Source organism: Meles meles, chromosome 21 (assembly GCF_922984935.1).
Source record: "Meles meles chromosome 21, mMelMel3.1 paternal haplotype, whole genome shotgun sequence".
Taxonomy (NCBI): Eukaryota; Metazoa; Chordata; class Mammalia; order Carnivora; family Mustelidae; genus Meles; species Meles meles.
The window spans coordinates 7,959,993-7,987,976 of record NC_060086.1 but is presented as its reverse complement, the minus strand read 5'-3'; the positions used below and the strand labels follow the sequence as shown (position 1 = coordinate 7,987,976).

The following is a 27,984-nucleotide window of genomic DNA, read 5'->3' as shown; positions in this document are numbered from 1 at the left end:
GTTTAACACTGAAAGTCCCGCATCCTGAGAAACTGCTCAGTCCTGGCCCCAAACTGGGATATGTGGTCACCCTACTGCTGAGTGTCAGGACGCTGAAAGTCCGTCACATTGTTTCATTCACAGGCAAGTGTCGAGGTAGGTTTTTTGTCCCCTACTTGTGCATAAGGAAACAGCGTTCAGGAGGCTCGGTTGCTTCCCCAGCCCACACTCCGGAGTAGGTAAAGCCAATCTTTGGTACTGGATCTGCCAGACTGCAAAGCGCCTTAGTCCTGGGCCTCCTGGGCACTGGCCAGCAGGTGCACCTGGGTGGAGCTCTGCTGCCCTCTAGTGGCAGAGGGGGTGGCGCTCTGGGTCCCAGTCCACGGTTGTGGGGCAGCCTGTAGTGGGAGTCCTGGAACAGGACCTCGAAACTGGCCTCCGTCCTAGAAGGGTGCCCCATGGAGGGACCCCACCAAGGCCTGCTGGGGGTCATGGTCTTTCCATTCTTAAGACTCGTGATCAAGCAGGGCCTCACAGACCTGTGCCCAGAATGCTGGGTTTGAGTCTGTGTGACCCTGAGCCAGTCCCTCACCCCTCTGGGCCTCAGTTCCTTACTTGTAAATCAGGAGGATAAACATGTAGACACACCTAGACTAGGCTTGGACACTGAGGTTGTTATTATGAACTCTAATGAGCCCACATGCCCCCCCCTCCGTGCAGTCATTCACTTCATTCATTCATTTCACTTCCGTCCAGCCAAACGCTGGCTCTGTGCCAGACCTGGAGCTGGGGGTGGGGGTGGGGTAGTGATGGGGACATGGCTGCTCTCAGGCTCTTCACTCTGCCCATCCACTATCTCACATGTTCATTCATCTATCCCCTGGTTATCTCGTTTACACATTCATTCATTCTTTCTTTTTTTAAAGCAGTTGTGGACTCCCTTCTTTCCTCCTTCCCTAATTCCTCTGTTTTGCAAGCATTCTGGAAGCACCACTCTACTCGAGGCCAGGATTAGATGCTGGGATTCCAGCTCAACCCTCCTCCCAAACTTGTGGGTAGGCAGATGGTGAGGACACGCTGTGCTAACTACCATATGCCAGGCATCGGGACCCAGAGCAGGAAGAGCAACAAGAAGAGAGCAACTGACTGCCTGGAGAAGGGAATGGGGACAGGGCTGTGGGGGGGCGGGGGGGAGGATAGGGTAATCAGAGAAGGCTTCATGGAGGAGGTAGCATTTAAGCAAAGCTGAGAAGTGTTGTGGGAGTTTTCCAGGAAGGGAAAGACACTCCAGGTAAAGTCTTTTTGGGTATGTGGCACATTCAGGGGAAAGCGAGGAATCTGGGTGGCTGGAGTGTATTTTACAGGGTCATGTATCCATGACCATACCCAAGCCAAGCCCTCCAGGGGTTCCAGTGGCAGAACTGGGCCAGTCGAAGACTTCTCCTAATTCATCACCCTTGGTCACTGGAAAATCACCTACTCTCACGGGGCCAGGAATGGCCTTAGGGCACTAATACAATATCCTGTTACAAGGGTCTCCTGGCCGGCAGGGGACATTCAGTGGGAGAGCTGTCCTGGGCAGAGCAGGCTGTGCAGGCAGCAACAGCAGTGGTTCCTGAGGTGCCTGGTCCCCCAAGATCCCATTGTCATTCTGCAAAACCTGAGTACTTTGTCATGAGCCAGACCTTGCCCCAGACGTCGGAATACAGCAGTGAACAGAATGTCCACCCTTTGGTGGGTGACGAATGAAATGAGAAAACCAGCAAGGGTGCAGACCACCGGAAATACACCTGTAGTTGAAAAACAGGTTCTGCTGCCTCTTTCGAGCAGGAAGACTGCACTTTCTTCATTCAACAAGGGGGTATGAAAGAGGACTTAATTATAGGATTTGGGCTTGGGTGAAGTGACTTGCGGAGGGTTCAAGCAAGTGGGTTTAACTCTGGATTAGACACTGTCAGGAAGCGACGCAATTCTGTGACTGGCTGTCTTCATAAATATTTAAAGTGAACCGAGGCCAATGCTTTAAAGAAGGCAGCAGTTACTCGTAAGAGACAGAATGAGGAAAACGTTTGCTCTTTTTGCAGTTCCAACAATATTCCTGTTTTCATCTGCGTGCAAACATGTGTTTATACCTCACTCCATCACGGTGACAGAATGGCCTTGCGTGCTGTTGGTGTTCCGGGAAATTGTTTATGTCCAGGAGGAGGACATCAAGGCCTCCTGGGACTGCCAGGCTGGCTCCCAGATGGGAGGGGCCCTTTCCTCTTTCCCGTAAGAAAGGCTCCCATTCATCCCAGCCTTGCAGATTTTCTGGGTGTCAGGTGCAGAATAATTCGAGGAGGACAAAGGAGGCACGGCCCCAGTCCTCAGGGAGCTCAGTGACAAGTCTGCGCTGTTTTAAATAGATTGTCAGAAATAGAAGGGAGAATGGACCAGACCCAAGGAACCGCTGGGACAAAGGCCTGGGGGCGGGAGCGGATGCTGAGAGCCAGTAGCAGGGCTGCCTGCGGAGCCACGACGCGAACGCGGACTGGAGAGGTCGCCTGGGGTCGAAGCCTCGGGCGTGCAAGGCCACTTCTCCCATAGAAACGTTGGCGTTCGGCGGCCCTGATTTGCTCAGACGCAGGAAATGAAATCAAGCGGCTTTGATCACGATAACCCGCGCGGCCTCGAGCTCATGAATATTCAGCAGCCCACTTCCGGCCCGTGACTCCGCCCCAGCCCCGCCCTGCTGGCGGACTGCGCTTGCGCCACTGGCGCGCGGTCTGTCGTCATAGGCACGCGCCGTCGCGGCTCGCAGAGAGCGACGGGGAGTCGTGATGGCGAGTTCGGCTGCTTCCTCAGGGCGACCGCCGAGGCCCAAGAAAGAGCCGCAAGCACTTGTCATCCCCAAGAATGCGGCCGAAGAGCAGAAGCTCAAGCTGGAGCGGCTCATGAAGAACCCGGTAAGACGAGGCGCTGGTTCAACGGCGTCTTCCAGCGCTTCCGGGAACCCGCGGGCCCGCCTCGCCTACCTGCAAACTTAGAAACTCAGTACCCGAACCCCAGGGCCAGTCCTTAGGAAGGAGTAGGCTATCATCGATTGTTAGAGGGCCATTGGGCGACATACCCAGGACAAGTCACTCTCCCGTCAGGGTCTCGGTCCCTTCAGTCATAAAAATAATTGGATGAGGTCTCTTCTTACAGCTTTGGCTAGAAAGGGTTGACCCCGCGTATCGTAGAGTTAAGGTTAGAGGTTTCCAGCCATAAATGGTGACTTAACGTTTCTGAATTCTGCTTTGGAAAGTTAGGTGTAGCCCTGGCGAGGCTATGGGCTGTGATGGACCCCAGAGTACAGGGGATGAAGTAAATCTAAGGGAAGAAAATCAGCTTTAGGTCCAAGAGCAAAGCAGCCTTATTTCACCCGTCCAGTTAAAATGCTTTGGTCTCAAAGAGATGTGACTTTGTCAGCAGGTTTGTACTTAAAGATGCCTCCGTGTTTAAATGTTGCAGGACAAAGCAGTTCCAATTCCAGAAAAAATGAGCGAATGGGCGCCTCGGCCTCCCCCAGAATTTGTTCGAGATGTAATGGGTAATGTCTTCTGTTTATACGTGTGTGTGAGTGAATATAGTTTTTGAAGCATAGATGTAAAAACCTTGCAGTTAGTATTTGTTAATTAGATTTCTAACAGGAAAAAAAGAGTTCACTGGTTCGGTAATTTTTTTTTAAGATTTTATTTATTTATTTGACAGACAGAGATCATAAGTAGGCAGAGAGGCAGGCAGGGAGAGAGGAGGAAGCAGGCTCCCAGCTGAGCAGAGAGCCTGATGTGGGGCTTGATCCCAGGACACTGGGATCATGACCTGAGCCGAAGGCAGAGGCTTTAACCCACTGAGCCACCCAGGTGCCCCGGTTCTGTAATTTTGTACTTGAAAAGAAGGGGTGTTGTTGCTTACAGTTTGGCACTAGAGAATTTTCTTCTGCATTGTTTTAAATAATGCATTGTGTTGGTTTTTTTTCTAACATGGTTTTGGGGTTGTAAACTAACGTACTAATTATAAAGAAGAATAAATAACAGGTATGAAAAATTTTGAACCCCCATAATTCCACCATTCCCCTTGTAACATTTTTCAAAAAGATTTATTTATTTGAGAGAGAGTGGGCGTGCTTGCCTGCAGCAGGGAGGAGAGAGAATCCCAAGCAGACCCCCCACTGAGCATGGAGCTCAGTCTCAGGAGCCTGAGATCATGACCTGATCCTAAATCAAGAGTCAGCTGCTCAGTCCAGCTGAACTACAGAGGTGCCCCCGATTTGTAACATTCTGATACAGCCTTTCAAACTCCTAGTCAAAACCGCTTGGGTTTAAGAAAAAATTATTTTAGTGCTTGCTTCGGCAGCACATATACTAAAGAAAAAATGATTTTATAAAAATGGTTGGTTGTTGGTTGTTCAACACAAGTATTTAGTAACTTTTTTTTGCTTTGTTTTAAACTTAATATACATGGACATCTATTCAGCTCAGTAGAACTTTAGCGTGTCAAATGTGAATTCATCTGGCAGGGGAGGTAAAGGTCTTAAGCTATTTTCTAGGTTTCTGATCTCTCAACCACGGTTTGTTCCTCCTTAGTGTGTTAGAGTGGAATTTTTAGTGACTTCGCATTCAATATTCATGCAACAATTTTTTTTTTTTAAAGATTTTATTTATTTATTTGCCAGAGAGAGAGAGAGAGCATAGGCAGGCAGAGTGGCAGCAGAGGCAGAGGGAGAAGCAGGCTCCCCGCCGAGCAAGGAGCCCGATGTGGGACTCGATCCCAGGACGCCGGGATCATGACCCGAGCTGAAGGCAGCCGCTCAACCAACTGAGCCACCCAGGCGTCCATGCAACAATTTTTAATGATTACCGTGCTAGGCAAGTCATTGTGCCCGATTCTGGAGTATAATGGAGAGTGGTCCTTTCAATTACTTCCAGTTTCTTTCTTTGGTCCCTTTTGATTAAGGGTAGCCTATGTTGGTAACTGGATTTCTTTAAGAACTCTGGACTCTCCTGACTATAGGTTCGAGCGCTGGGGCTGGCAGTGGAGAGTTTCACGTGTACAGGCATCTGCGGCGGAGAGAGTACCAGCGACAGGACTACATGGATGCCATGGCTGAGAAGGTCAGTGAGCAAAGAGGCTGGCTGAACCCTTGGGTTTGGGCAGTGTGCACTTAGGACTTTTAGGAAAAAGCATTTAAAGAAGAGAAAATAACACCTGGTTCTTGGCCTGTGTGAAGGCTGCCCTCTAAAGTCAGCGTGGGAAACAGATATCAAATCCAGATTATTCATTGGTCAGACTCAGCACATCAAGATGCTCCCACTAGGAGATGAACAAGAGGAGGGAGACTTCCATGTGCGTAGAAGGGACAGGAGAGTCCCCTTTCCCCTCCAGGCCATTTGTCCTGAAATGGAACAGAAAGCAGGATCTCCCACATCACTTGAGATATTATATCTCTTCTCTCTCTTTTTGGCTGAATTCCTATAATTCTTTGTAGCTGTGTGTTTGGTGTGAATAGTAGTCTGCTTTCATGTGTCTGCTTCTTTGAGTGGTCTAGTTAGAGGCTGGCATTTCTTCATGACAGGTATGAAATAATAACTAAGAATTGGGAATAGCCTTAGAAATTGTATTGGAAGAACTGTTAAGCTTTTTATTACCTGACCAGAAGACTCAGTATCTCTCAATGATGTTTTATTACCTGACCAGAAGACCTAGTATCTCTCAATGATGATTAGAGATCAGGTATAGATCTCACATTTGTTTAAAGATTTTGGTTTTTTGATTGCAGTGGTGCTAGTTGCTCCTTTATATTTTATTACTGGCAATTAGTAAAAATCAGGAAAAAAATACTAACATTTTAGTACTTCTATATTTTCCCACCTGAGTATAAATAAAAATCAAGGGAGCCTGGGTGGCTCAGTCATTAAGTGTCTGCCTTTGGCTCAGGTCATGATCCCAGGGTCCTAGGATCGAATCTTGCATCAGGCTCCCATCTCACTGGGGAGCCTGCTTCTCCCTCTCCCTCTGTAGTTCCCCCAACTCATTCTCTCTCTCTCGCTGTAAAAATAAATAAATAAAATCTTAAAAAACAAAACCAAGGGGTGCCTGGGTGGCTCAGTGGGTTGAAACCTCTGCCTTCGGCTCAGGTCATGATCCCAGGGTCCTGGGATCGAGCCCCGCATCGGGTTCTCTGCTCAGCGGGGAGCCTGCTTCCTCCTCTCTCTCTCTCTGCCTGCCTCTCTGCCTACTTGAAATCTCTGTCTGTCAAATAAATAAAATCTCAAAAAAAAAAAAAAAAAAACTCACAAAAAAACCCTCACAAAACAAAACAAAACCAAAAAACCCTGCAAATATTATTTGGCTAATTCTTCATGATTTTCCATATCTGATTTCTCTTCGTAATGTGTGAGAGATTGCCCCTTACTCTTAATCTTACAGCATGCACTGGAAAAGACCTTTTTCTCAGTCTAACCACGATGCCTGTTACTTCCTTGAATATATCAGTGTGTTTTAGAGAGCTTTACATACTTTATGGTGGTATTTTTTTTTGCTTTTTAAAAAGGAGAAAATCACTTTATCCAATAACAGTTGATTTTCTAGTAATTTGGTTTGAAAAAGACTCACTGTAGAATTTCCTTCTATATAAAGGAAATACAACGTTTAAAAAAATAAAAACGATTATTCATTCAAATAGAATACTATTTAGCAGTCACAAGGAAGAGACTAATGATACGATGATCCCTGAAACATTGTGCTGAGTGAAGGAAGCCTGGCATGAGAGAGCCTGTCCTATGGTTCCATTTATACGAAGTTCTACAAGAGGCAGGACTCACCTATGTTAAACCATATATGTGTTTCAGAATGATTGTCCGTGGGAGTTGAATAGGAAGAAGTAGGAGAGAACTTTCTAGTGTGATTAAATAGTACACTCACAATTGAGCATTTTGTTGTATGTATTACCTTAAGCGGAAAAAATAGAAAAACTGTTAACAAGTATTAAACCCTATTAATGCTATGCATGCTTAAATCTTTGGAGGTGAAATGTCCTGGTGTCCGCAACTTACTTTGAAATTTGTTTAAAAAAAAAAAAAAAAAGTCAGTTTGATGGATGGGTAGTGGTACAGATGGGTGGACAGATGTGATAAAGCAAGGAGCAAAATGTCAATTGTAGGATCTTGGTGGTGGGCGTATGGAGTGCATAATTCCTTCACCTTTCCTGTGTTTGAAATTTTCCAACATAAAACAGTTCCAACAAAAAACAATGTTAAAAACATAAAAAAATATTAAAGAGATAGACATGACACAGGAGAAAATACGTGAAAGGAAAAATTCACTGGAATGGCCAAAATTGAGTTTGAAAAATATCTTTAGGATTTGGGAAGGCAATGGAATCATTGCCGTGGTGGTTTTCACCTGGTGTCTGCTTGTCCTGCGGCCTGTCTTGGTCCCCAGCCGTTGGTGGTTCTTTTGTAGCTCCTGCCGTCCTCCGCTGTGACGTTCTCAATTCTAGTGGGGAGTTTCTGGTGGCCTGTCGCACAGCTATACCTAGTCACCATGGTGGGTTTTCCACTGTCAAGAATAAGAAAACTCTGTAAAAACTATCAGAAGCACTGTTTAAATTTTTAAACTACTTTAGAGGGAAGAAAAGAGTAGGCAGTCGGCTCAGCGACCATCAGTGCAAACCAGTGTTCGAAGATCAGTTGTGTGGATTGCTTTTTTTTCTTTCTTTCTTTCTTTTCTTTTTTTTTTTTTTTTAAGATTTTATTTATTTGACAGACACAGTGAGAGAGGGAACACAAGCAGGGAGAAGCAGGCTTCCCACTGAGCAGGGAGCTCGACATGGGACTCGATCCCAGGACTCTGGAATCATGACCTGAGCTGAAGGCAGATGCTTAACGACTGAGCCACCCAGACGTTCCTAGATTTCTTACTATAAATCGCAACAGCACACTAGCCAGGACCCTGGCTACATAACCAGTAGTTGTGCCTTTTCTCATGCTCTCATGTTTCTTTGGGCGGGAGAGTCTCTTACTGAACCGAAGTAGTCACGTTCGCCCTGAGTGCAGAAAGCCGTGCATTGATTCCTGCCCCACCTGTTGGGCAACCTCTTCCAGTTAAAAGTGGCCCTGCAGACCTGGGTGTGCCTACAGCACCCCCAGTGGTGTGACTTCTAGAGTTCTCATCCATGACCCAGAGTCCGTCTAAATGATGTGTTTTTTCACAGCAAAAATTGGATGCAGAGTTTCAGAAGCGACTGGAGAGGAATAAAATTGCTGCAGAGGAGCAAACGGCAAAGCGGCGGAAAAAGCGGTAAGGGCTCTGTGGCTCTTCCTAACCAATGAAGCCTAAAGTTGGGAAATGTGAGAGCTGAGTAGTCCTTGCGGTCAGAAGTTCACTGTATGGGGGTGCCTGGGTGGCTCAGTGGGTTAAGCTGCTGCCTTCGGCTCAGGTCATGATCTCAGGGTCCTGGGATCGAGTCCCGCATCGGGCTCTCTGCTCAGCAGTGAGCCTGCTTCCCTCTCTCTCTCTCTGCCTGCCTCTCTGTCTACTTGTGATTTCTCTCTGTCAAATAAATAAATAAAGAAAGAAAGAAAGAAAGAAAGAAAGAAAGAAGTTCACTGTATGACCTGTCGAGGTCTTGGGTGTTACCCAGTAGACGGATGGCCTGAGATATGGAAGTATCTGAGACATTAAGTCACTTACTGCTGATACTTTCCCCCATATTCCCCCATTACAGATTCTCCGCAGCTCAGGTCAGCTCCTAGATGATCAGGTGGATTTCTAGGTTTCCTCCACGTCTGTATTTTAATACCGAGTTTATTTATTTATTTATTTATTTATTTATTTATTTATTTTTATTTGACAGACAGAGATCTCAAGTAGGCAGAGAGGCAGGCAGAGAGAGAGGAGGAAGCAGGCTCCCTGCTGAGCAGAGAGCCCGAGGCGGGGCTCGATCCCAGGGCCCTGGGACCATGACCTGAGCTGAAGGCAGAGGCTTTAACCCACTGAGCCACCCATGCACCCCATTTCGTTTGCTTTCTGATATGCATAGTAAATTTAAAGAGCATGTCTGTATGCTACAACTTGATTACATCTTCTTTTCTAGCTACTTTGCATTTTTTTCTTTTACCATGTTTTTGTTTCTGCATGTGAAATTAAATAAGAAACAAAACTTGTAAAGCTGTACTATTTCACATGGAAATGCTGCTCAGTCTCCACCAGCTTCAGAAAGCTGATACTGCACTAAAGTGTTGTCATTTAAAAAAATAAACAAGTAAATAAAAATAGTCCCTAAATATCTCAGAATGAAAAACATTTTCAGTAATCACGTCAGGACTCCACAAATTATTTCATTTTGATTCATAAGAAAATAGCTTGATAATATTGGTGTTGGAGTAGCAGAATCATGGGAAAGTATTTCTTCCCTTTCATTATTATAGTGTTTATTTTATTATAAGGTCTTTAAACACCCTGTAAGTAGATATTTATTTTCTAGAACATACAGTAAGTTAGTAAAGGAATTCATGTGTTTTATATTTATAGCCAGAAGTTAAAAGAGAAGAAATTATTGGCAAAGAAGATGAAACTTGAACAGAAGAAACAAAAAGAAGGTAAGTGGTACTTATTTTTCTAGGTTTTGATCTTTCTTGGTATTGATTATCGCCGCTGACCTGTCAAGAATGAGATTTAGAGGGGCGCCTGGGTGGCTCAGTTTGTTAAGTGTCTGCCTTCAGCTCAGGTCATGATCCCAGGGTCCTGGGATGGAGTCCTGCATCGGGGCTTCTCCCTCTCCCACACCCCTGCTTGTGTTCCCTCTCTTGCTAGCGTGCGCTCGCTCTCTCTCTCTCTCTCTCTCTGTCAAATAAATAAATCTTAAAAAAAGAGAGATTTAGAGTTTGGAGCTGGTTGGCCACTGAAGAGACGAGGACTTATTTCTGTTAGTTAGGACTTGTTTAACTGCAAGTGTAATAAAGGTAAACAGAAGGAAAGATACTGGCTTATGTTAAATCAGGACAGACCTCCCTTCAGGGATGGCTAGTAGAGGAGCTCAGTGATGTCACTGGCATTCTCTGTCTCCTTCTGTCCCCTGGCCCCTTGTCCTCAGGCAGGCATATGTCCTCCTCGTGGTTGATGGGTCCCTGGGACTGCACCCTGCCTCATTCTCGTCCACTGGGCTCGGTTGGGCTCCCTGCTCAGCAAGGAGCCTCCCTCCCCCTTGCCTTCCCCCTCTACTTATGCTCCCTCTCTGTCAAATAAATAAAATCTTTAAAAAAACAAAACCAAACCAGAATTCTTTGGTCTCTAAGAAACAGAAAACTCAACTAGCAGTCGTTAAACAAAGAGGAGTTCATTTCTCTCATGTGACAAGAAATTTGGTGGAAGGGGGCAGCCGTGTAGTTCAGCAGCTCAGTAGTGTCAGGCCCAGTATCCCGGCAGTTCTCTTGGCCTTTATTTTGTGGGTATGAGATGGCTGCTGCGGCTCCTGCCATCAGACCAGTGTTCAAAGAAGAAAGAAGGGGAAAGAAGTGGTACTTGTCTTTTTTTTTTTTTTTTTTTCTATTTTTAACAGAAAAGATCCCCAAAAGTGCCCAACAGATGTCATTTTGTATTTCATTGGTCAGTGCTCGGTCACTTTGCCATTCCTTGCTGCTGTTAGGTTAGATGAATAGAAGACAGAATTGTTGTGACTATCTTTGTAACCTGTCAGGATTCATCCCTGGAAGCTGGGTACATTGCCACCTTAGACTGAGATGACATTTTGTTAACAAGGAGGAATTGGGGGGAGCCTGGGTGGCTCAATGGGTTAAGCCTCAGCCTTCAGCTCAGGTCATGATCTCAGGGTCCTGGGACCGAGCCCTGCATCGGGCTCTCTGCTCAGCAGGGAGCCTGTTTCCTGTTCTCTCTCTGCCTGCCTCTCTGCCTACTTGTGCTCCCTCTCTCTCAGTCAAATAAATAAAAATCGTAAAAAAAAACAAAAAACAGGGAGGACTAGGGGCTGAGTCATGTATCAGCGTCCCATCGTGCTACTGGTCCTGTCCACCTCTGAACCCATCACACGGCCAGAGATGCCAGCCACTCGCCTGAGAGCCCATGAGCTGAGAGTCAGGGAACAAGAGGTCTCCAGTGGAAAGGACAAAGGATACCAAGAGACCAAACACATGACAGCTGCAGACCACAGTCCTGAATTGGTGGCGCTTCCCTGATTGACCAGCCGTGGCTCCTGTGCGGACAGTTGTGATTTTTGGTCTTCAGATGAAGTCACACTTTTCCTGATACACTAAATACGATTGGTCCCTTCCAGAACCTGTTTCCTCCTAAGTTACGAACATACTACGTATATATACTACGTATATACTACATATACTACACTGTATATGGTGTAGTTCTAAACTATTTCCTAGAGTAATTTATTTTACTCCATGAAAATGTGATGCTAAGAATTCATTCCTCAAATAGACCAACTTACTACTTTCCCAGACCTCTTCTCCCTCCCTACGCATGGGGGAACCCAGAAGTGCTTGATCCAAGCTTGCCTGTGGCATCATTTCCCCTCTCTCTGAAAAACTTTTTATTTGTTCAGTTAGAAGAGGTCTGCTGGCTATGAATTTTCTTAGCTTTTCTCCACATGGGGCTGTCTTCATACCACCTTTGTTCCTGACAGACATTCTCACTAGATACAAACTTCTGGGATGACAGTTTTGTCAGTTTTTTTGGCGTGTGTGTTTTTTGTTTTGTTTTGTTTTTAGCACTTTAGAAATGCCATTCCATCGCTTCTCGGCCTTTTGGCTAAGATCCAGTGTAGAAATGCCATTCCACTTTCTCTGGCTTCCGCGGTTTCTGATAAAAATTTCGTAGTCACTCAGATTGTTCTATCATTGTTTTTCTCTGGCTGCTTTTAAGATTTCTGTCTTTAGATGTCAGCAGTTTGATTATAATGTGTCTATACGTGCATTTCCTTGGGTTTGTCCTGTTGGATTCATGGAGCTCCTCGAATCTAGACATAGGTTTCTTTTGTCAAATTTGGAAGGTTTTTTTTCTTCAGTCTTTTGTTTCTGTTCTGTTGGGTGATTCCTGTCGATCTGACTTCAAACTGTCTCTTTCCTCTGCCATTTCTATTCTGCTATTGATCCTACCCAGTGAATTTTTTATCTCAATTACTTTTTTTTTCCAGAAAGTTCTATAACTTTGACTTTTTTTTTTTTAATGTTTTATTTATTGGAGAGAGAGCGACACTGCACAAACTGGACTGGGGGTCAGAGGGAGGGGGACAGGCAGACTCCCCACTGAGCCGAGACCCTTGCACAGCCTGATCCCAGAACCCTGAGATCATGACCTAAGCTGAAACCAAGAGTCAGACGCTTAACGGAGATGAGCCTCCCAGGCCATCCCCTGGGCATTTTGAATATTATATCATGAGGCTTTGGTCTTGGTGGTATCTGTTTTAGTAGGTAGTCAGGCTGGCTGTGTTCCAGAACACAGGTTCTCCCTAGCCTCCTGTAGGTTGTGGTTCCGAGGTCAGTTCGGTCTTCCAGGTTTTGCCCTGCTCTCCGGGTGTGTCCTGCATGTGCTGCCCAGTGGCCAGGCAGGGCTTAGTTCTTTTGAGTTCGGTTCTTAAGTGTTCGCTGTGACGATTCCGGCCACATCCATGCTTGTGCTGTTAGGCTGAGCCCGGGAGTTCAGAAATGACTAACGGTGTCTTTTCTAATCTCCTTTTCCTCCGTGAGCTCTCCTGTACTCTCTGGTTTCCTGGGACTCCCCTTCTCAGACCGCCAACCGGAAAACTGGGGCTTTAGTCACAGGCTGGCACGTGCTGCCTTCAGCTGTGCCTGCCCCCAGGGCCGTGCAGTGGGAGGACAGAGAAGAAAAGCAGCAGGGCTGCCCCGGCCATCTTAGGACCACAGCTACTCTGATCAGAAAGAACGGCGCCCCTCTTCTGAAGTGTTGGTGCCCACAAGCCCCCGTTGCCGCCGCAGGTGCTGTTGCCACCGCGACTCAGGCAGCATTGCCTGAGCGCTAGGGTCTGAGTGAGTGGAGGAAAAGGAGACCCAAGAATTTCCCTTACTCTCAGCATCGGGAATCCCTTTCTTTCTCCTCAGACTAGAACCAGAGGGTTTCTCGTGGAGTTCCCTTGGTGCCTGGGCTCCACGTCTGCATGTCGGATTGCCCCGACTCCAGGCTGGGGATACTGAGGGAAAGAGTCCTCAGGAATTCAGAGCTGTTCCCGTCGCACTTTGTATGCTGGTCTTTTCCCCTAAGCTGTTCGCTTCTCAAGATTCCATCATTCGGAGCATCTGGGTGGCTCAGTGGATTAAAGCCTCTGCCTTCGGCTCAGGTCATAATCTCAGGGTCCTGGGATTGAGCCCCACATCGGGCTCTCTGCTCAGCAGGGAGCCTGCTTCCTCCTCCTCTCTCTCTCTCTCTGCCTGCCTCTCTGCCTACTTGTGAGCTGTCTGTGAAATAAATAAATAAAATCTTAAGAAAAATAAAAAAAGAGTCCATCATTCTGTCCACGTCCTATAGAGATATTCAGTGGAGAGAAGGAGTCAGATGTGATTGCTCTCTCTTACCTGGACCCCTCCGTTTCTCTCTTTGTTTAGAATCTAAACATGGGACTGTAGCTCTTTTGCATTTCATCCTGGTGCCGATTCAGGTTCCAAAATCCTTTTGAATTCTGATTCTGAAATTCAGCACGTTACCATGACTTTCTGGGGTTGTCATGGGCAGAGTTGATAAACATAAGTCCTTTGTCATTAATGAAAATGTTGAGCCAGACTGGTCCTGGGCCAGGGCCGGAGCCCTCCAGCGTCCCCAGGAGAGCTCCGTGTTGGCTGGCAGGGACCTGTTCACTAAGACTTTTAGGGTGGGGTTAATTCTCCAGCTAAGAATCAGCCAGACTGGGGCGCCTGGGTGGCTCAGTGGGTTAAGCCGCTGCCTTCGGCTCGGGTCCTGATCTCAGGGTCCTGGGATCGAGTCCCGCATCGAGCTCTCTGCTCAGCCCCGAGCCTGCTTCCCTCTCTCTCTCTCTGCCTGCCTCTCTGTCTACTTGTGATCTCTCTGTCAAATAAATAAATAAAATCTTTAAAAAAAAAAAAAAAAAAGAATCAGCCAGACTCCTTCTTCTTCCCTTACTCCCAGGCGTGTCCTAAGAAATTCAGAGGTAATTTGAAGTGTGGAGTGAGTACGGTAGAGGTAAGTTCTAGGCTTAGCTCTCCTCCGGCTCACCCTGACCTCAAGTATCTGGCTTCTCTTATTTGAGCAGATTTCTTTTTTAGCTTATAACTGATAAGCACTTTCTAGATCTAAAAGTCTACAGTTTGATAACTTTGCCGAACATCTTGCTGTAATTGAGATACGCACCACATTTTGGGGGGTTTCCTCAGCAGTGTGTCCAAAAACTCTTCCATAACGGGAAACTGAGGTTAGTTTGCTCTGAATTTGTACTTAACGTGTATTGGGTCTTTGAGGGTCACATTTTAACTTTTTAGTCGTTAGTTCTGTGATCGAAGGACACCAGTGGTACTGGCACAGAGTTGGGGCCTCTCAAATCCTCCTCCTCTTCTTTTTTTTTTTAAAGATTTTATTTATTTATTTGACAGAGAGAGAGAGAGATCACAAGGAGGCAGAGGCAGGCAGAGAGAGAGAGAGAAGCAGGCTCCTCACTGAGCAGAAAGCCTGATGCAGGGCTCGGTCCCAGGATCCTGAGACCATGACCTGAGCCGAAGGCAGGGGCTTAACCCACTGAGCCACCCAGGCGCCCCTCAAATCCTCCTCTTCTAACCTCTTTTAGACATTAGGTGCATGGACCCTGCCGTTTTCTGGAACCTTTCTTCAGTTTGCCCGAGGCTGCAAAGCGGATCTGAGCTCACAGAGCAGGCTCCGGTGCTCCCAAGGAGCTCACGTCCAAAACCTCCAGCTTGTTGATGGCGGCCTTGGGCCTCTCACTGGCCCTACCGCCACCCCTCCCCACGTCTGGAGCTTCGGTTCTGTCAGAAAGACGATGTTTGTGCCCAGGCGGAGTCACACCTTGTAACACTGTTTTGTCACACCAAGGTTGTGATCTTTGTTCGCCACGTCCTGCAGTCGGTTTCCAGGTTGCAGTTGTCATTTTGTCATTTTTCCCAACGTGAATAGAGCAGGCTAGAAATTGTCCGAGTGCGTCACACCTCTGGATAAAGGGATTTGTGAAATTTTCTTTCAGTTTCTGTGTTGGCCGTGGGCTGCCAGCCGGCAAATTTGAAAATCGTTGTTGATGGGCGTGGGCCCTGCCCTTACGCTTCATTGTGAAGTTCGCACCTGTCCGGACCAACCGTGGCCAGTACGACGACACGGCCGGGTAGACCTTGTACCAGTGAGCAGGAGGGAGGGTGCTGGTCGGGACGGTGGTGTGTGTGCCTTCTCTGTCTCCTTCCTCAGTTTTCACTTTGTGAAAGAGAAAATGGATTTTCTTGCTGTCTGGTTGACATGAAGAGAAACTGAGTCCGGTGGTACTGGGCTGGGCCACAGGATGGCTTCAGGGCACCACTGGGTTCTTGAGGAAGAACTTGGATGGAGGATCACCGCAGCTTTTTAAGTCCTTCTAGAAAGCGGTGAGGGGCAGGCAGCAGGCTAGGCGTTCTGTTCTGTTGTTGGAGAGAAACTGTCCCCATTTGTTGTCCACACTGGTCCAGCAATTCAGTGAAGACACCCAGTCCGAACGACCCCATGGGACGGCTTTAAGCCAGTGTGGATTATTTTGAAACCTTGAACTCCCCAAACCAGCGTTACTTAATCCTAACAGGCCGGCCCACCAGAAAAACCTAGGGCAGGCTCGGGTACATCTAGAGCAGTTTGTCATCTCAGCTCCGTCAGCATTTTGGGCTGAAGAATTCTTTGTTGTGAGGGGCTGAGTCCTGTTTGCTGCTAACTCTGCCCACTAGATGGCAGTACTGCCCACCGTCCCCTGGTTACTGACAGTCACAGGGTGTCTCCAGACTTTGCCAAATAAATGTTCTTAGGGGGAGGAACGAGGGGAGGGACAAAATTGCCCCGATTAAGACTTCTCTCTCAACTGGTATCTGGTGTTCAGAAGGTACTGAGTATATGTTTTAGATTGAACCCTTGTTTTAGTGCCCAGATTCTTATATTTTTGCCGTGTTGGAAAACTATCCGTATGCTTTGTGCCTTTTGAGAATAAAGCTAATAGGGGTGCCTGGGTGGCTTCGTCAGTTGAGCGGCTGTCTTTGGCTCAGGTCATGATCCTAAGGGCCTGAGATCAAGCCTCATATCAGGCTCCCTGTTCAGCAGGGAGTGTGTTCCCTCTGCTCTCCCCTCTCCCCCTGCTTGTGCTCCCTCTCCCTCTGTCTGTCAAATAAGTAAAATCTTTTTAAAAAGAGAGAGGGTGGGGCGCCTGGGTGACTCAATGGGTTCAGCCTCTGCCTTCAGCTCAGGTCGTGATCTCAGGGTCCTGGGATGGAGCCCCACATCGGGCTTTCTGCTCAGCAGGGAGCCTGCTTCCTCCTCTCCCTCTCTCTGCCTGCCTCTCTGCCTAATTGTGATCTTTGTCAAATAAATAAATAAAATCTTTTAAAAAAAGAGAGAGGGAGAGAATAAAGATAATATATGAGCATCTTAGAAGTTTTTGGAGTGTGTGTGGAAGAATAAAGTCAAAAATTTAAGTTATCTATAATCCTTACTAAAAAATCATTTTGACATTTTGAATGACTTTTTTAAATTCAGTTTTTAAATATATATCACATAAGGCTCTTTATGTAAATACTATATTTATAGTTGTTCTAATTTTATCCCATAACATTGTCTCATAAATATTTTCCCATGTCCTTATGATTCCGTAGTACAAGGAAGGATTTTTTTCTTAATCTGTTCTTTCATTTGTTTGTTTGTTGTTTGTTTTTAAAGTTAATATCCATTTGGGGCACCTGGCTGACTCAGAAGAGCATGTGACTCTTGATTGATCTCAGGGTCATGAGTTCAAGCTCCATGTTGGTGTAGAGATTACAAAAACAAGTAAACTTTGAAAAGTAAATAAATGAGTTTCAGTTACATTCAGTGACATTTACCTGGTATTCCTAAAATACAGGAATAAAATCTCAGATTCCTAGATTTTAAAATATTATGTAAACAATAGTGTAACAGTAATGGAAACAGCTCAAATATTATCCTAATCAGTTCCCTCTCTTTCTGTCCATTTGCTTTGTCTCTCCCTGCACGTGCATGTCATTTGCATAGTGTGTCAGCAGTTGTCCACTTTGCATATTTAATACCGTACGCATTTCCGGTCCTTCATAATTTGTTCAGTGACTGATGACATCCAGCAGTTGTCACGCAGCGACACACCTCTTTGCTTTTTGTTAAACATCAGATTGATTCATTTTTGTCTTCTTTAGAAAACACTTTGTAGTGAATATCATGTACCCCTTTTATGGTGTATTTCCTTAAGACAAATTTCCAGGGGCGCCTGGGTGGCTCAGTGGTTTAAGCCTCTGCCTTCGGCTCAGGTCATGATCTCAGGGTCCTGGGATCGAGCCCTGCATCGGCCTCTCTGCTTGGTGGGGAGCCTGTTTCTCCCTCTCTCTCTGCCTGCCTCTCTGCCTACTTGTGACCTCTCTCTCTGTCAAATAAATGAATAAAATATTTAAAAAAAAAAAAAAAAAAAAAAACAAATTTCCAGCAGTGGAAACTACTAGATCACAGAGTATAAAAAGATTTAATGACTCTTGAAATACATTTCTTTCCAGAGGAGTCATACCAGTTATTACTGCCATCAACAACGTGCATCAGTCTCCACTTCTCCTGTATCCTTGCCAGCACTGGCTTTTAAAAATTATTCCTCTGTGTGGATAAGAATGTGACTTCAAAAGCAGTTATGGTCTCATTACGGATTTCGTAAAAACCGCACAAAGATCCAGATCCAGATCTGGCGGGACCAGGGTGGCAGCCTCCACTCTCCTCCCAGCCCGGCCCCCACTTCTCCCACCTGTGTACAGTCCCCAACGCTCTTGTTAAAACAGAGATTAGACGGTCATTTGTTCTTTTGCTTATTGTTAAAAAACGAAATTCATCCAAGTAAATCTAAGGATCTAATTGGTTTTATTACGTAATTCATGAGTCAGCATCCCATCTAGCAAGTAGAGAGATGCCCCCTGGAGGTATAAAAATGGAAGGCTTTTATTGGAAGGAGGGTGGGGCAAGAAATTAATGGCAGGGTTTTTTGTCATGCATATGACCTCTCTAGTGTTGATCAGGAAATTTCAGACCAGCTGTTAAAAAGTCACATTCTTGGGATAGATTGAAAGTAATTAAATCTCCGTTTGCTGTTGGGGTTGGGGGCAAAGGACTCCATTTTTGACTTGTTTTTCTTTTTCTTTTTTTTTTTTTTAAAGATTTTATTTATTTATTTGACAGAGAGAGATCACAAGTAGGCAGAGAGGCAGGCAGAGAGAGGGGGGGAGGAAGCAGGCTCCCTGCTGAGCAGAGAGCCCGATGCGGGGCTTGATCCCAGGACCCTGGGACCGTGACCTGAGCCGAAGGCAGAGGCTTTAACCCACTGAGCCACCCAGGCGCCCCTTGTTTTTCTTTTTTTAACTTTATATAATAACAGGGGCACCTGGCTGGCTCTTATCTCAGGGTCGTGAGTTCAAGCCCTATGTTAGGGGTAGAGTTTACTTAAAAAAAAAAAATTATTTAGGGGCGCCTGGGTGGCTCAGTGGATTAAGCCTCTGCCTTCGGCTGGGGTCATGATCTCAGGGTCCTGGGATGGAGCCCTGCATCGAGCTCTCTGCTCAGCAGAGAGCCCTGCTTCCCCCTCTCTCTCTGCCTGCCTCTCTGCCTCCTTGTGATCTCTCTCTCTGTCAAATAAATAAATAAAATATTTTTAAAAATTATATAATAACAATAGCTAACACTTATTGAATACTTACCATGTACTCACAGCTGTAAGTGCTTTGCGAATATTATCCTCCCGGTTGCCCTGAGATATAGGTAGGCAGGTGGCGTTACCCCATTTTACAGTTGAGGGACTATAGGCACCGAACAGAGCTAGAGGGAGGGAGGGCCGGGGCACATTTGGAACCAGGTAATGGTCTCCCCTGTCCAGTGCGCTCACCCCCAGGGTGACCCTGCTTGGGATCCAGTCAGGAGCTCCTGCGTTGCCAGTTCTCTGCTCCCGCCGCACGCACACCTCTGTTCCTGCCCCTCGTTTCACATGCTCCGGGCTCTGTCCTTTTCCTTGCTGCTTGGCTCCCCATCTGCCCGAATGGCTGCTGGTCATCCTGCACCTTCTTCCTCTTGCCATGTTCTCTCTCTTTTTAAAGCCTTTCCTACCCTCCCTCTGCAACCGAACCATCTAGCCTTTCCCTCCGCCTTGCTCCCAGAGGGCTGTGCACTTCCGTGGTTTAGACAGTCTGCCAAGTCACCTAATGTGGTTATCTCTTGAAGGAGCCAAGGGCGGGCTGCCCCAAGATGGGCCACACTGGCATGAACATTGGTTTTGAGTTTGTTAACCTTAAGCATAAGAATTGCCAGTTACTCTACCAGCAAAAAGGGCGTTATTCAGAAATGAAAGAATTTCAGTTTGGTACAAACAAGCTGTTTCCAATACGTAGGCAAGTCTAGAGAACAAAGGAGGAGAGGTAGTGCTTTTTTTTTTTTTTTTTAGATTTTTTTTATTAGAGTGAGAGAGAGAAAGAGAGCAAGCATGAGCAAGGGTAGGGGGTAGGCAGAGGGAGAGGGAGAAGCAGACTCCCTGCTAAGCAGTGAACCCACTGTGAGGCTCAGTGCCAGGCCCGTGGGATCATGACCTGAGCTGAAGGCAGATGCTTAATCAACTGAGCCATCCAGGCGCCCTGAGGAAATGCTTGTGAGGAGAAAAGGGGTAAGTTGGGAAGGCTGTTATAAACTAAAAGTTCAGTAGAGTAAACTTGGAATTCAAAGTATGGTGGCTTCTCATTGGCTAAGCTTTGGGGGCAGGGGCACACGTGGAAAGCATTTCTTTCTCCAGCCGGGACAGTAGAGCAGTATCCACGGAAAGGATCGAGTCCCTCTCTTCTTGTTGGGTCTGCAACTGATGGTGAGGGTACGGTGCCAACCCCCCTCAACTCCGTTTTGGTAAGGTTTCCTGTTACTAATTTTCACGAGTTAGAAGCAGTCAAAACCCAGCAGATTCAGGAAAAGCTCTCTACCTCGCCCTCAACTGCCTACTGTACCAGGAAGAGAGCTATTAATAGAGATTCCTCTTTACCTAAGAAATTATCTGCACAATAGGGCACACTTTGTTTTCCAAACATCTCCTGTTACCTTCCTGCTAATGGTCTTCTGCCTCTTTGTATCTTCAGACTCCTGCCCCGCTCCTGTGCTCAGGATGTCACTTAAGCCTTCCTGTTGCCTGTTTTAGAATTTTGTATCTGTCCAGATTCCCCATACATAAAAAATTAGATTTGATTTTCTCCCATTACTGTTTCATGTCAGTTTGATTCTTAGTCCAGCTAGAAGGACCTTGAAGGGTAGAGGAAATTCTTCCTCCCCAACACAATTTCGCTGTAAAACCCAGTTCCATGAGTGTAGGGCACTGTCTTTTTTTTTTTTTTAAATAAAAAATTTTTAGAATGGTTTTAGATTTACAGGAGAAGTCCAGAGATAGTATAATCCTAAGGATTTCCATATCCAGCTTTCCCTTTTATTAACATCTGAAGTTAACCATTTTATCACAATGAACAGTATTGATAGATATATTAGCTGACGTCTCTAATTTATTCAGATCTCCTTAGTTTGTACCTAATGCCTTTTTCTCGCTTCAGAATCCCATCGAGGATATCACATTACCTTTAATCACCATGTGCCCTTAGGCTTCTGTTAGCTCTGACAGTTTCTTAGACTTGCTTGTTTTTGATGCCTTTGAGAGTTTGGAGGATTGGATGTCCTGTAGAATGTCCTTCAACTGGGTATTGTCTGATATTTTCCTTCTGATTAGCCTGGAGTTACTTTATTTTGGGGAGGAAGGCCACATAGATAAAGTTCCATTCTTTTTTTTTTTTTTTTTAAGATTTTATTTATTTATTTGACAGACAGAGATCACAAGTAGGCAGAGAGGCAGGCAGAGAGAGAGGAGGAAGCAGGCTCCCCGCTGAGCAGAGAGTCCAATGTGGGGCTGAATCCCAGGACCCCGAGATCATGACCTGAGCCAAAGGCAGAGGCTTAACCCACTGAGCCACCCAGGCGCCCCTAAAGTTCCATTCTTAATCACGCTATATATCAAGACTATACTGTCGAGATGACTTGCACTGGGGATGCATTGACCTTGATCGCCTGGCAGAGAGGCAGTGCCTGTCAGGATTGTCTACTGTAAATTCACTCTGCTTTTCCCCTTTCCCACACTGTACTTTCTGGAAAGTAGTGACTGCCTGCCGCCCACACTGTGGACCAGCTGAGGAGCTGGTGCCTCCTCCCTGTGAAGGTGGATTCACCACTTGGATGATCTGAAATTCTTCCGCACAGACTGTGCCCTTCTCCCCTGCTTGTGTGTACCAGTACGGCCTTGTGGATGTCGAGTTTCTGCTTTAGGTCGAATGCAGTTCCACCTTCCTTCCTTTGTCGCTTAGCTCATTCCAGCTCTGGGCTTGCAGGCCTCTTTCCTTTGGCTTCTGTGGCCCCTTTACATACTTCCTTCCTTATGAGATTTGGACTTTTTTTTTTCTTTTTTAAAGCATATCCTTACTTTCTGGCACCATAACCTATTCCACACTTACCTTTATTATTTCCTGCCCCGGTCCAGAACGAGCCATTTCTCCAAGGAGTTTTGGTTCACTTTTTTGGGGAATGGTTTTAGAAACCAAGATCTGGGGGTGAGGCATGTTCTTTGCGCTGGGAGGTGGTGTTTATTTAGCTGATAGAACAAGGAAACATGCGCACGTACTAACCAGTGTGCTTACACATATTTACAGATATTTCTAGACATAACCATGCGTATTGTTCTCTGTTACACTAAACCTGAGCTCACACTGATGTCTCCAGCTCCGATCCATGACCACATGGATCGTTCCAGCCTTCCAGCGTGAGCCTCCAGCCTCGTTCCAGCTTGTTTGCCCATAACCTGCCACTCCGACAGTGAGGAGCCTGGCCTCTGCCCTCCACCGGTCACTTGTCCCGTTGTCCAGTTCCGGTGCCTGTGGGTGGTGCCTTCAGAATTGTTAACCTGTTACCTATGTTCTGTACAGTGCCTTTGCCTTTGGTCATACAGACGCCACTGTTTCCAGAACTCCTTAGGGCAGCACTTTTCTCCCACCCCCTTCACAGAAGTTGTTTCATCCATTTGGTATAGGGTTGGATTCATGGGTCACCTTTTGCATTCGTCCTAAACAACTTTTCAAATTTTTGAAAATGCATGGCATCCTGTATCCACTATTACAGTGTCCTGGGGAATCGTTTCACTGCCTTAAAAAAAAAGAATCCCGTGCTCCACTCCAGTCTCCTCCCACGCACAGTCCCTGGCAGTCGCCCGTCTGTTCACCGTTTTCCGTGACGCCATGTAGTTGGAGTCCTAGAACATGTGGCCTTTTCGGCTGGCGTCTTCCACTTGGAAATATGCACTTAAAATCCAGCCATGCTTTTGCCTGGCCTCGTAGCTCCTTCCTTTTTATGGTGGAACGGCCTTCCATCCCACGGCTAGGTCGTGGTTGGTTTCTCCAGTCACCTTTTGAAGGACATTTGGGTTGCATCCTGTTTCAGGTGACTTAGGAAGAAAGCTGCTGTGCACCTCTGTGTCGTGACTGTCGTGTGGGTGTTTGCAAGTCCGCTGAGTGTGTACCTGCGAGGGTGATGGCTGGCTCCTGTGTAAGAGTGTGTGAGGCTGTGTAAGAAACTGCAGACTGGCTTCCAGAGCAGCCGGACCGTCCCGCACTCCCAGCACACTAAACGGGGGCTGCTGTCCTCCACATCCTCCCCAGCAAGTGGCGGCGCCCTGTGTCCAGTTGCAGCCATTCTGGTCTGTGTTGTGCTGTCTCACTGCTGTTTTAATTTGGGGCGGCGGCTTTTTGATTCTTGTGTCCTAGATATTAAACTTAGTCGTAATAAACACTTTATTTTTTGTTTATTGTGTTGAAAGAAGGACCAGGTGAAATAACTTTGTTGAATTACCGAAGGACTTGAGTGTGCACCCGATTCCTAGGCCTCTCCTGGAGAGTGATGTTTCCAGGCCCCCACAACCTGTTTCCGACACATAACGCATCAGTTGTGTTTACTCTTAGGAGGGGTTGGTGGTTCTTAGAGAACCTTGAGGCAGATTATGAGTAAGTTATGGAAAAAGCAAAATCATCAACAGTTTCCACCTCGGAGCCCAAGTTCTAGAGCAAGGCCCCCCGCTGGTATACAGGGAATGGGCTATACGTGTGGCAAGGGCTGTGTTCCCCTTGGCCTGCGGGGTGGAGACTGAGGCCGCAGGCCTTGGACCAGTCATACCACGTGCCATAGAAATAGCATTCTTTCCTGTGCCTGCCGCGCTCGGGGAGCTGGGGGTACCGGCCTGGCGTCTGGGGGCTCAGAGCCAGGTTTTGGATGCATCTCTAGTTTTTCACTCCGTTTTTCCATGGTATGCACAGTTTCTCTTTTCCTGATCTCCTTTTTTTTTTTTTCCCTTTTTGTATTGTGGTAAAAATACACATAACATTTTCCATCTTAACCATTTTTAAGCGACAGCTCAGTGGCATTAAGTGCGTTTGCCCTGTTGTGCAGCCGTCACCACCATCCTTCCCCAGAACTCTTCATCGGGTAAAATGGAAACTGTACCTACTTAAACATGAATTACCCCCCCCCCCCAAGCAACCACCAGGTCACTGTCTACCTCCGTGCATTGGAATCATGGGCACCTGGCTCTGTGGTGCCTTGTTTCACTGAACATAATGTCCTCAGGGCTCATCCGTGTTGTGGCAGGAGTCAGAATGCCCTTCTTTTTAACGCTGAGTGATCCTCTGCTGTGTGCACGGAGCCCACTTTGGTCATCCATTCAGTGTGCCTGCCTCACCCCCGTCTCCGCCGCGTTTCCCTTTTGCCTCTGTTTTCCTCGTGCACTTCTGCAGGCACGGTTTGGCGGAGGCCCAGACTGTCCAGGTCCAAGTCCTGATTCCTAGTGATTTGAGACCTTGAGTAACCAGTTACATAAACTCTGTGAGCTCCATTCCTCATCTGTGAAGTGGATCTGGAGTAGTGGTGCTTGTCTCTTAGACTTCTCTTTTTAAGTAATCTCCACGCCCAACGTGGGGCTCGAGCTCACCAGCCGGAGATCAAGTCACGCACTCCACGGACTGAGCCGGCCAGGCGGCCCCATCTCATAGATGCCCGTTAGAATGAAACAAGGTGGTGTATAGAAAGACTTAGCATGTGCCTGGCACCTAAGAGGTTTTTTAGAGTTTTGTTCATTACGTTTTAAGATTTTATTTATTCATTTGAGAGAGACAGAGCACAAGCAGGGGGAGAGGCAGAAGGAGAGAGAGAAGCAGACTCCCTGCTGAGCTGGGAGCCCGATGCGGGGCTCGATCCCAGGACCTGGAGATCATGGCCTGAGCCGAAGACAGATGCTTAACCATCTGAGCCACTCAGGCGCCCCCACATAAGAGTTTTTCCACAAATAGTAGTTATTAAAACATGCTCGGGGCGCCTGGCTGGCTCAGTTGGTTGAATGCCAGACTCTTGGTTTGGTTCAGGTCATGATCTCAGGGCTGTGGGGTTGAGCCCCACTTTGGGCTCCCTGCTCAGTGCGGAGTCTGCTTGAGATTCTCTCTCTACCCACCCCCCAAATAAAGAAATAAACCTTAAAGAATAAAACGTGCTTAATGTACTTTTGAAATGTCTCATTCCTTTTGGCATGAGGCTGCAGAGGAGGAGGAATATCCTAAAGCAGTGAAACCGAGTCTGAGAGATGGTTCCAGCCTCTGGCCGGAGTGCTTTCCAGTGGCCCAGCCTGGGGTGTGAGGGTGAACTGGAGACCGCGCTGTGTTCAGGGCACCCCGGGCCTCCCACCTTGTAGCTGTCTGTCTGGCCCTCTGACAACAGCAGTAGCACAACTCTGGGTCCCTGGGAGCTCTGGTGGGTGCTAGAGCGAGTTCCTACATATCTGCAGGGAGGAGGCCTGTTGGTGGGCCTGGGGAGCCCGCGGTGCCTACAGAGGGCTGGAGGATAGGACTGCCTCTGTGGGCCCTGGCTCTCCTGTTCCAACTCTCGCCCACTGCCCCTGCTCCCAAGGAGAGGGGAGGAGGAGGGGGAGGAGGAGCTGGGAACAAGTTGTCTTTCTGCTTGGCTTCTGGCCAGCTCAGCTGCACCGTGGGCACCGACAGTCATGCAGGGGAAACATTGGAATTCAGAGATGCACGTGGAGTGTCAAGAGAAGGTTTCTGGGTCTGTGGGAAGAGCCGGGAAGCTGGCATATTTGTTGTGGGCAGATCCCTCTGCTACATAGTTTTTAAATCCTGTCGTGAGAGCTTGAGACTGGGGTAGGAGCGTTGTTGGCCTAATGTTAAGTGTTTAAAAGTGGTGGCTGGGGACATGGCCCTGCCATGCTGACAGTGACACACACGGGTTGGAGGGGGGAGCGACATCTGAAAAGCAGTGAGGGGGCTGCCTGGGTGGCTCAGTGGGTTAAGCCTCTGCCTTGTGATCTCTCTCTTTCTCAAATAAATAAAAAAATTGTTAAGACTTTATTTATTTATTTGACAGAGATCACAAGCAGGCAGAGAGGCAGGCAAAGGTGGGGGGGGAAGCAGGTCTGTGCTGAGCAGAGAGCCCGATGTGTGGGACTCAATCCCAGGACCCTGAGATCATGACCTGAGCCGAAGGCAGAGACTTTAACCCACTGAACCACCCAGGCATCCCAATAAATAAAATATTCAAAAAGGGGGGGTGCCTGGATGGCTCAGTCATTAAGTGTCTGCCTTCAGTTCAGGTCTTGATCCCAGGGTCCTGGGATCCAGCCCCGCATTGGGCTCCCTGCCCAGCGGGAGGCCTGCTTCTTCCTCTCCCACTCCCCCTGCTTATGTTTCCCCTCTTTCTCTCTCTTTCTCTCTCTGTCAAATAAATAAATATCTTTTTAAAAATAAGAAGCAGTGAGGCCCAGTTGATGGGGTGTTGCACTCTCTTTGTGGATGCTTCCGGACCTTCTTCACAAAGATGAGATCCAGCTGCCAGCTGTGGAGAGTGGTTCTGGGACCCAGCCTTACATCCGAGACGTGGCGTGTGGGACTGATGACGTGAGCACCTGCTCTGGCTCCTCACGCCGTGTGGGAACAACTACAGCTGACCCTTGAACAGCACGGGTGTGAACTGCGTGGGCCTGCATATATGTGGATTTTTTTACAGTACAGCACTGTAAATGTATTTTCCTGATTTTCTTCACGTTCTCTTATATCTGGCTTACTTTTCTTAAAGCCTGCTTTACTGTAGGAATGTAGTACGCAATACATGTCGCATACAGAATGTGCTAGTGGTCTGTTCATGTCACTGGTAGGGCTTCTGGTCAACAGACTGTTTGTAGTTCTGTTTGGGGGGCGTCAGGAGTTATACATGAAGGGGCACCAAGGTACTCAGTTGGTTAAGCATCCAACTTGATCTCGGCTCAAGTCTTGATTTTAGGATCATGAGTTCAAGCCACGCTGGGCATAGAGCCTACTTTAAAAAAAAAAAAAAAATTATGTGTGGATTTTTGGCTGCATGGGGGGATGGGCGCCCCTAACCTCTGCACTGTTCAAGGGCAAACCGTAGTTCATAATTTCTCCTCCGTGATCCTCCATTTTTAAAGCGTCCCTTGGTTCTCTGGGTCCATTTGTCTCTAATCAGATGTCATGTGATTACAGGATCCAGTCAGTCTCAGGAGCAGCCATCCAGTAGCTCTGAGGAAGCATCTGGAACAGAGGAGGAGGAGGAGGAGGAGCAGCCCAGCTTCATCATGGGGCGATGACAGTGTTTGCTCTAGTGTCTGTCTGGAGCCTGGCCCATTCTGTGGCCGGGGCCTCAGAAAAGCCTCCACACAACCCGAGGCGAAAGGAGGCTGTGTTTCAGCTCAGTTCTCCTCCCAGCGCCTTGCTGGGGAGAAGCAAGCGGGAACCCATCCTGACTGTTGACAGCCCCGCCTGTTGGCAGGCCTCCATGCCTGTGGGACAGAGAGGACCATGTCCTGGACCCTTGGGGCACCGCCGAGCAGAGTTCATTCACGTTCCAGCTGATGGGGAACACGTATCACCTTCTGCCCCTGTGCCTCTTCTGTTTGGACAGTGATGAGTTTGGACTAGTTTCTGTGAAAGAAACTTTTATTTAGTAAAGAACAGAAACATCAGGTTTTGTTCAGACCTGTCTAATGTTGTTCCAAAGCTGCAGGGACGGCTGGGAAGCGATGTGACGGGTGGGCCTGTTTCCAGGCTTGTTAAAAGAAATGGCCTTGGCTCTGGGGCAGCCCGCTCTGCACAGTGCAGGACCCCCACTTCCTCCAGTAGAGGGACAGACTGTACCCTATGATATATGCCACTGCCCAGCACCCCCCAGTCTCCAAGTGTGAATTGGGAAGCCCGGAGCTTGGGCAGAGGGAAATGTGGGGGCTCAGCCAGGGGCCGAGCCGTAGAAGGGCAACTTGGTGTGTGAAGAGAGCTTTTGAGAAAACCAATTAAAGACTAGAAAAATAAGCAGGTAGAGAATCCAAGCTGGCCTGGAGCAGAGCAGCGTATGGGGAGTCCTAGCCCAACCCGAAGGGAGGGAGTGAATTGGCCAAAAGCTGCATTTTCGTCCTGTGGTAAAGGGGGAGTTGAACAGTGTGGGGTGAGCAGGGGCAGCCGCTCAGGCCAGCAGGAGGCACAGAGATGGTTTGGTTTAGAGCCTTTGCTCACTTTTGGGGTTATTTATCTCCCGTTCCAAGTTTCTTTCTTTTTTTTTTTTAAAGATTTTATTCATTTATTTGACAGACAGAGATCCCAAGTACTCAGAGAAACAGGCAGAGAGAGAGAGGAGGAAGCAGACTCCCTGCTG

General features: G+C 47.3%; 1 protein-coding gene across 6 annotated transcripts; it reads left to right on the top strand.

Annotated features, from left to right (window-relative positions):
- The first annotated feature begins 2,781 nt into the window (after positions 1 to 2,781).
- Positions 2,782 to 27,677, top strand: PRKRIP1 (PRKR interacting protein 1). 6 transcript variants are annotated; one of them, XM_045992916.1, is made up of 6 exons: positions 2,782 to 2,924; positions 3,472 to 3,550; positions 5,014 to 5,114; positions 8,216 to 8,301; positions 9,535 to 9,602; positions 26,823 to 27,677. In XM_045992916.1, the coding sequence occupies exons 1-6, from the start codon at positions 2,799 to 2,801 to the stop codon at positions 26,924 to 26,926; spliced, it is 564 nt and encodes a 187-aa protein (XP_045848872.1). In that variant the 5' UTR covers positions 2,782 to 2,798; the 3' UTR covers positions 26,927 to 27,677. The 6 variants fall into 6 exon arrangements, with proteins under 6 accessions (XP_045848872.1, XP_045848871.1, XP_045848874.1 ...); XM_045992915.1 differs by lacking the exon at positions 26,823 to 27,677 and adding an exon at positions 26,140 to 26,316; XM_045992918.1 differs by lacking the exon at positions 26,823 to 27,677 and adding an exon at positions 26,074 to 26,105.
- The last annotated feature ends 307 nt before the right edge of the window (positions 27,678 to 27,984 follow it).

Coding starts and splice junctions, on each gene's coding strand:
- PRKRIP1 (XM_045992914.1), top strand. CDS start 2,799: ATGGCGAGTTCGGCTGCTTCCTCAGGGCGACCGCCGAGGCCCAAGAAA. Junction 8,302..9,534: donor GCAAAGCGGCGGAAAAAGCG/GTAAGGGCTCTG, acceptor TTATATTTATAG/CCAGAAGTTAAAAGAGAAGA. Junction 9,603..10,096: donor ACAGAAGAAACAAAAAGAAG/GTAAGTGGTACT, acceptor CCTTGTCCTCAG/GCAGGCATATGTCCTCCTCG.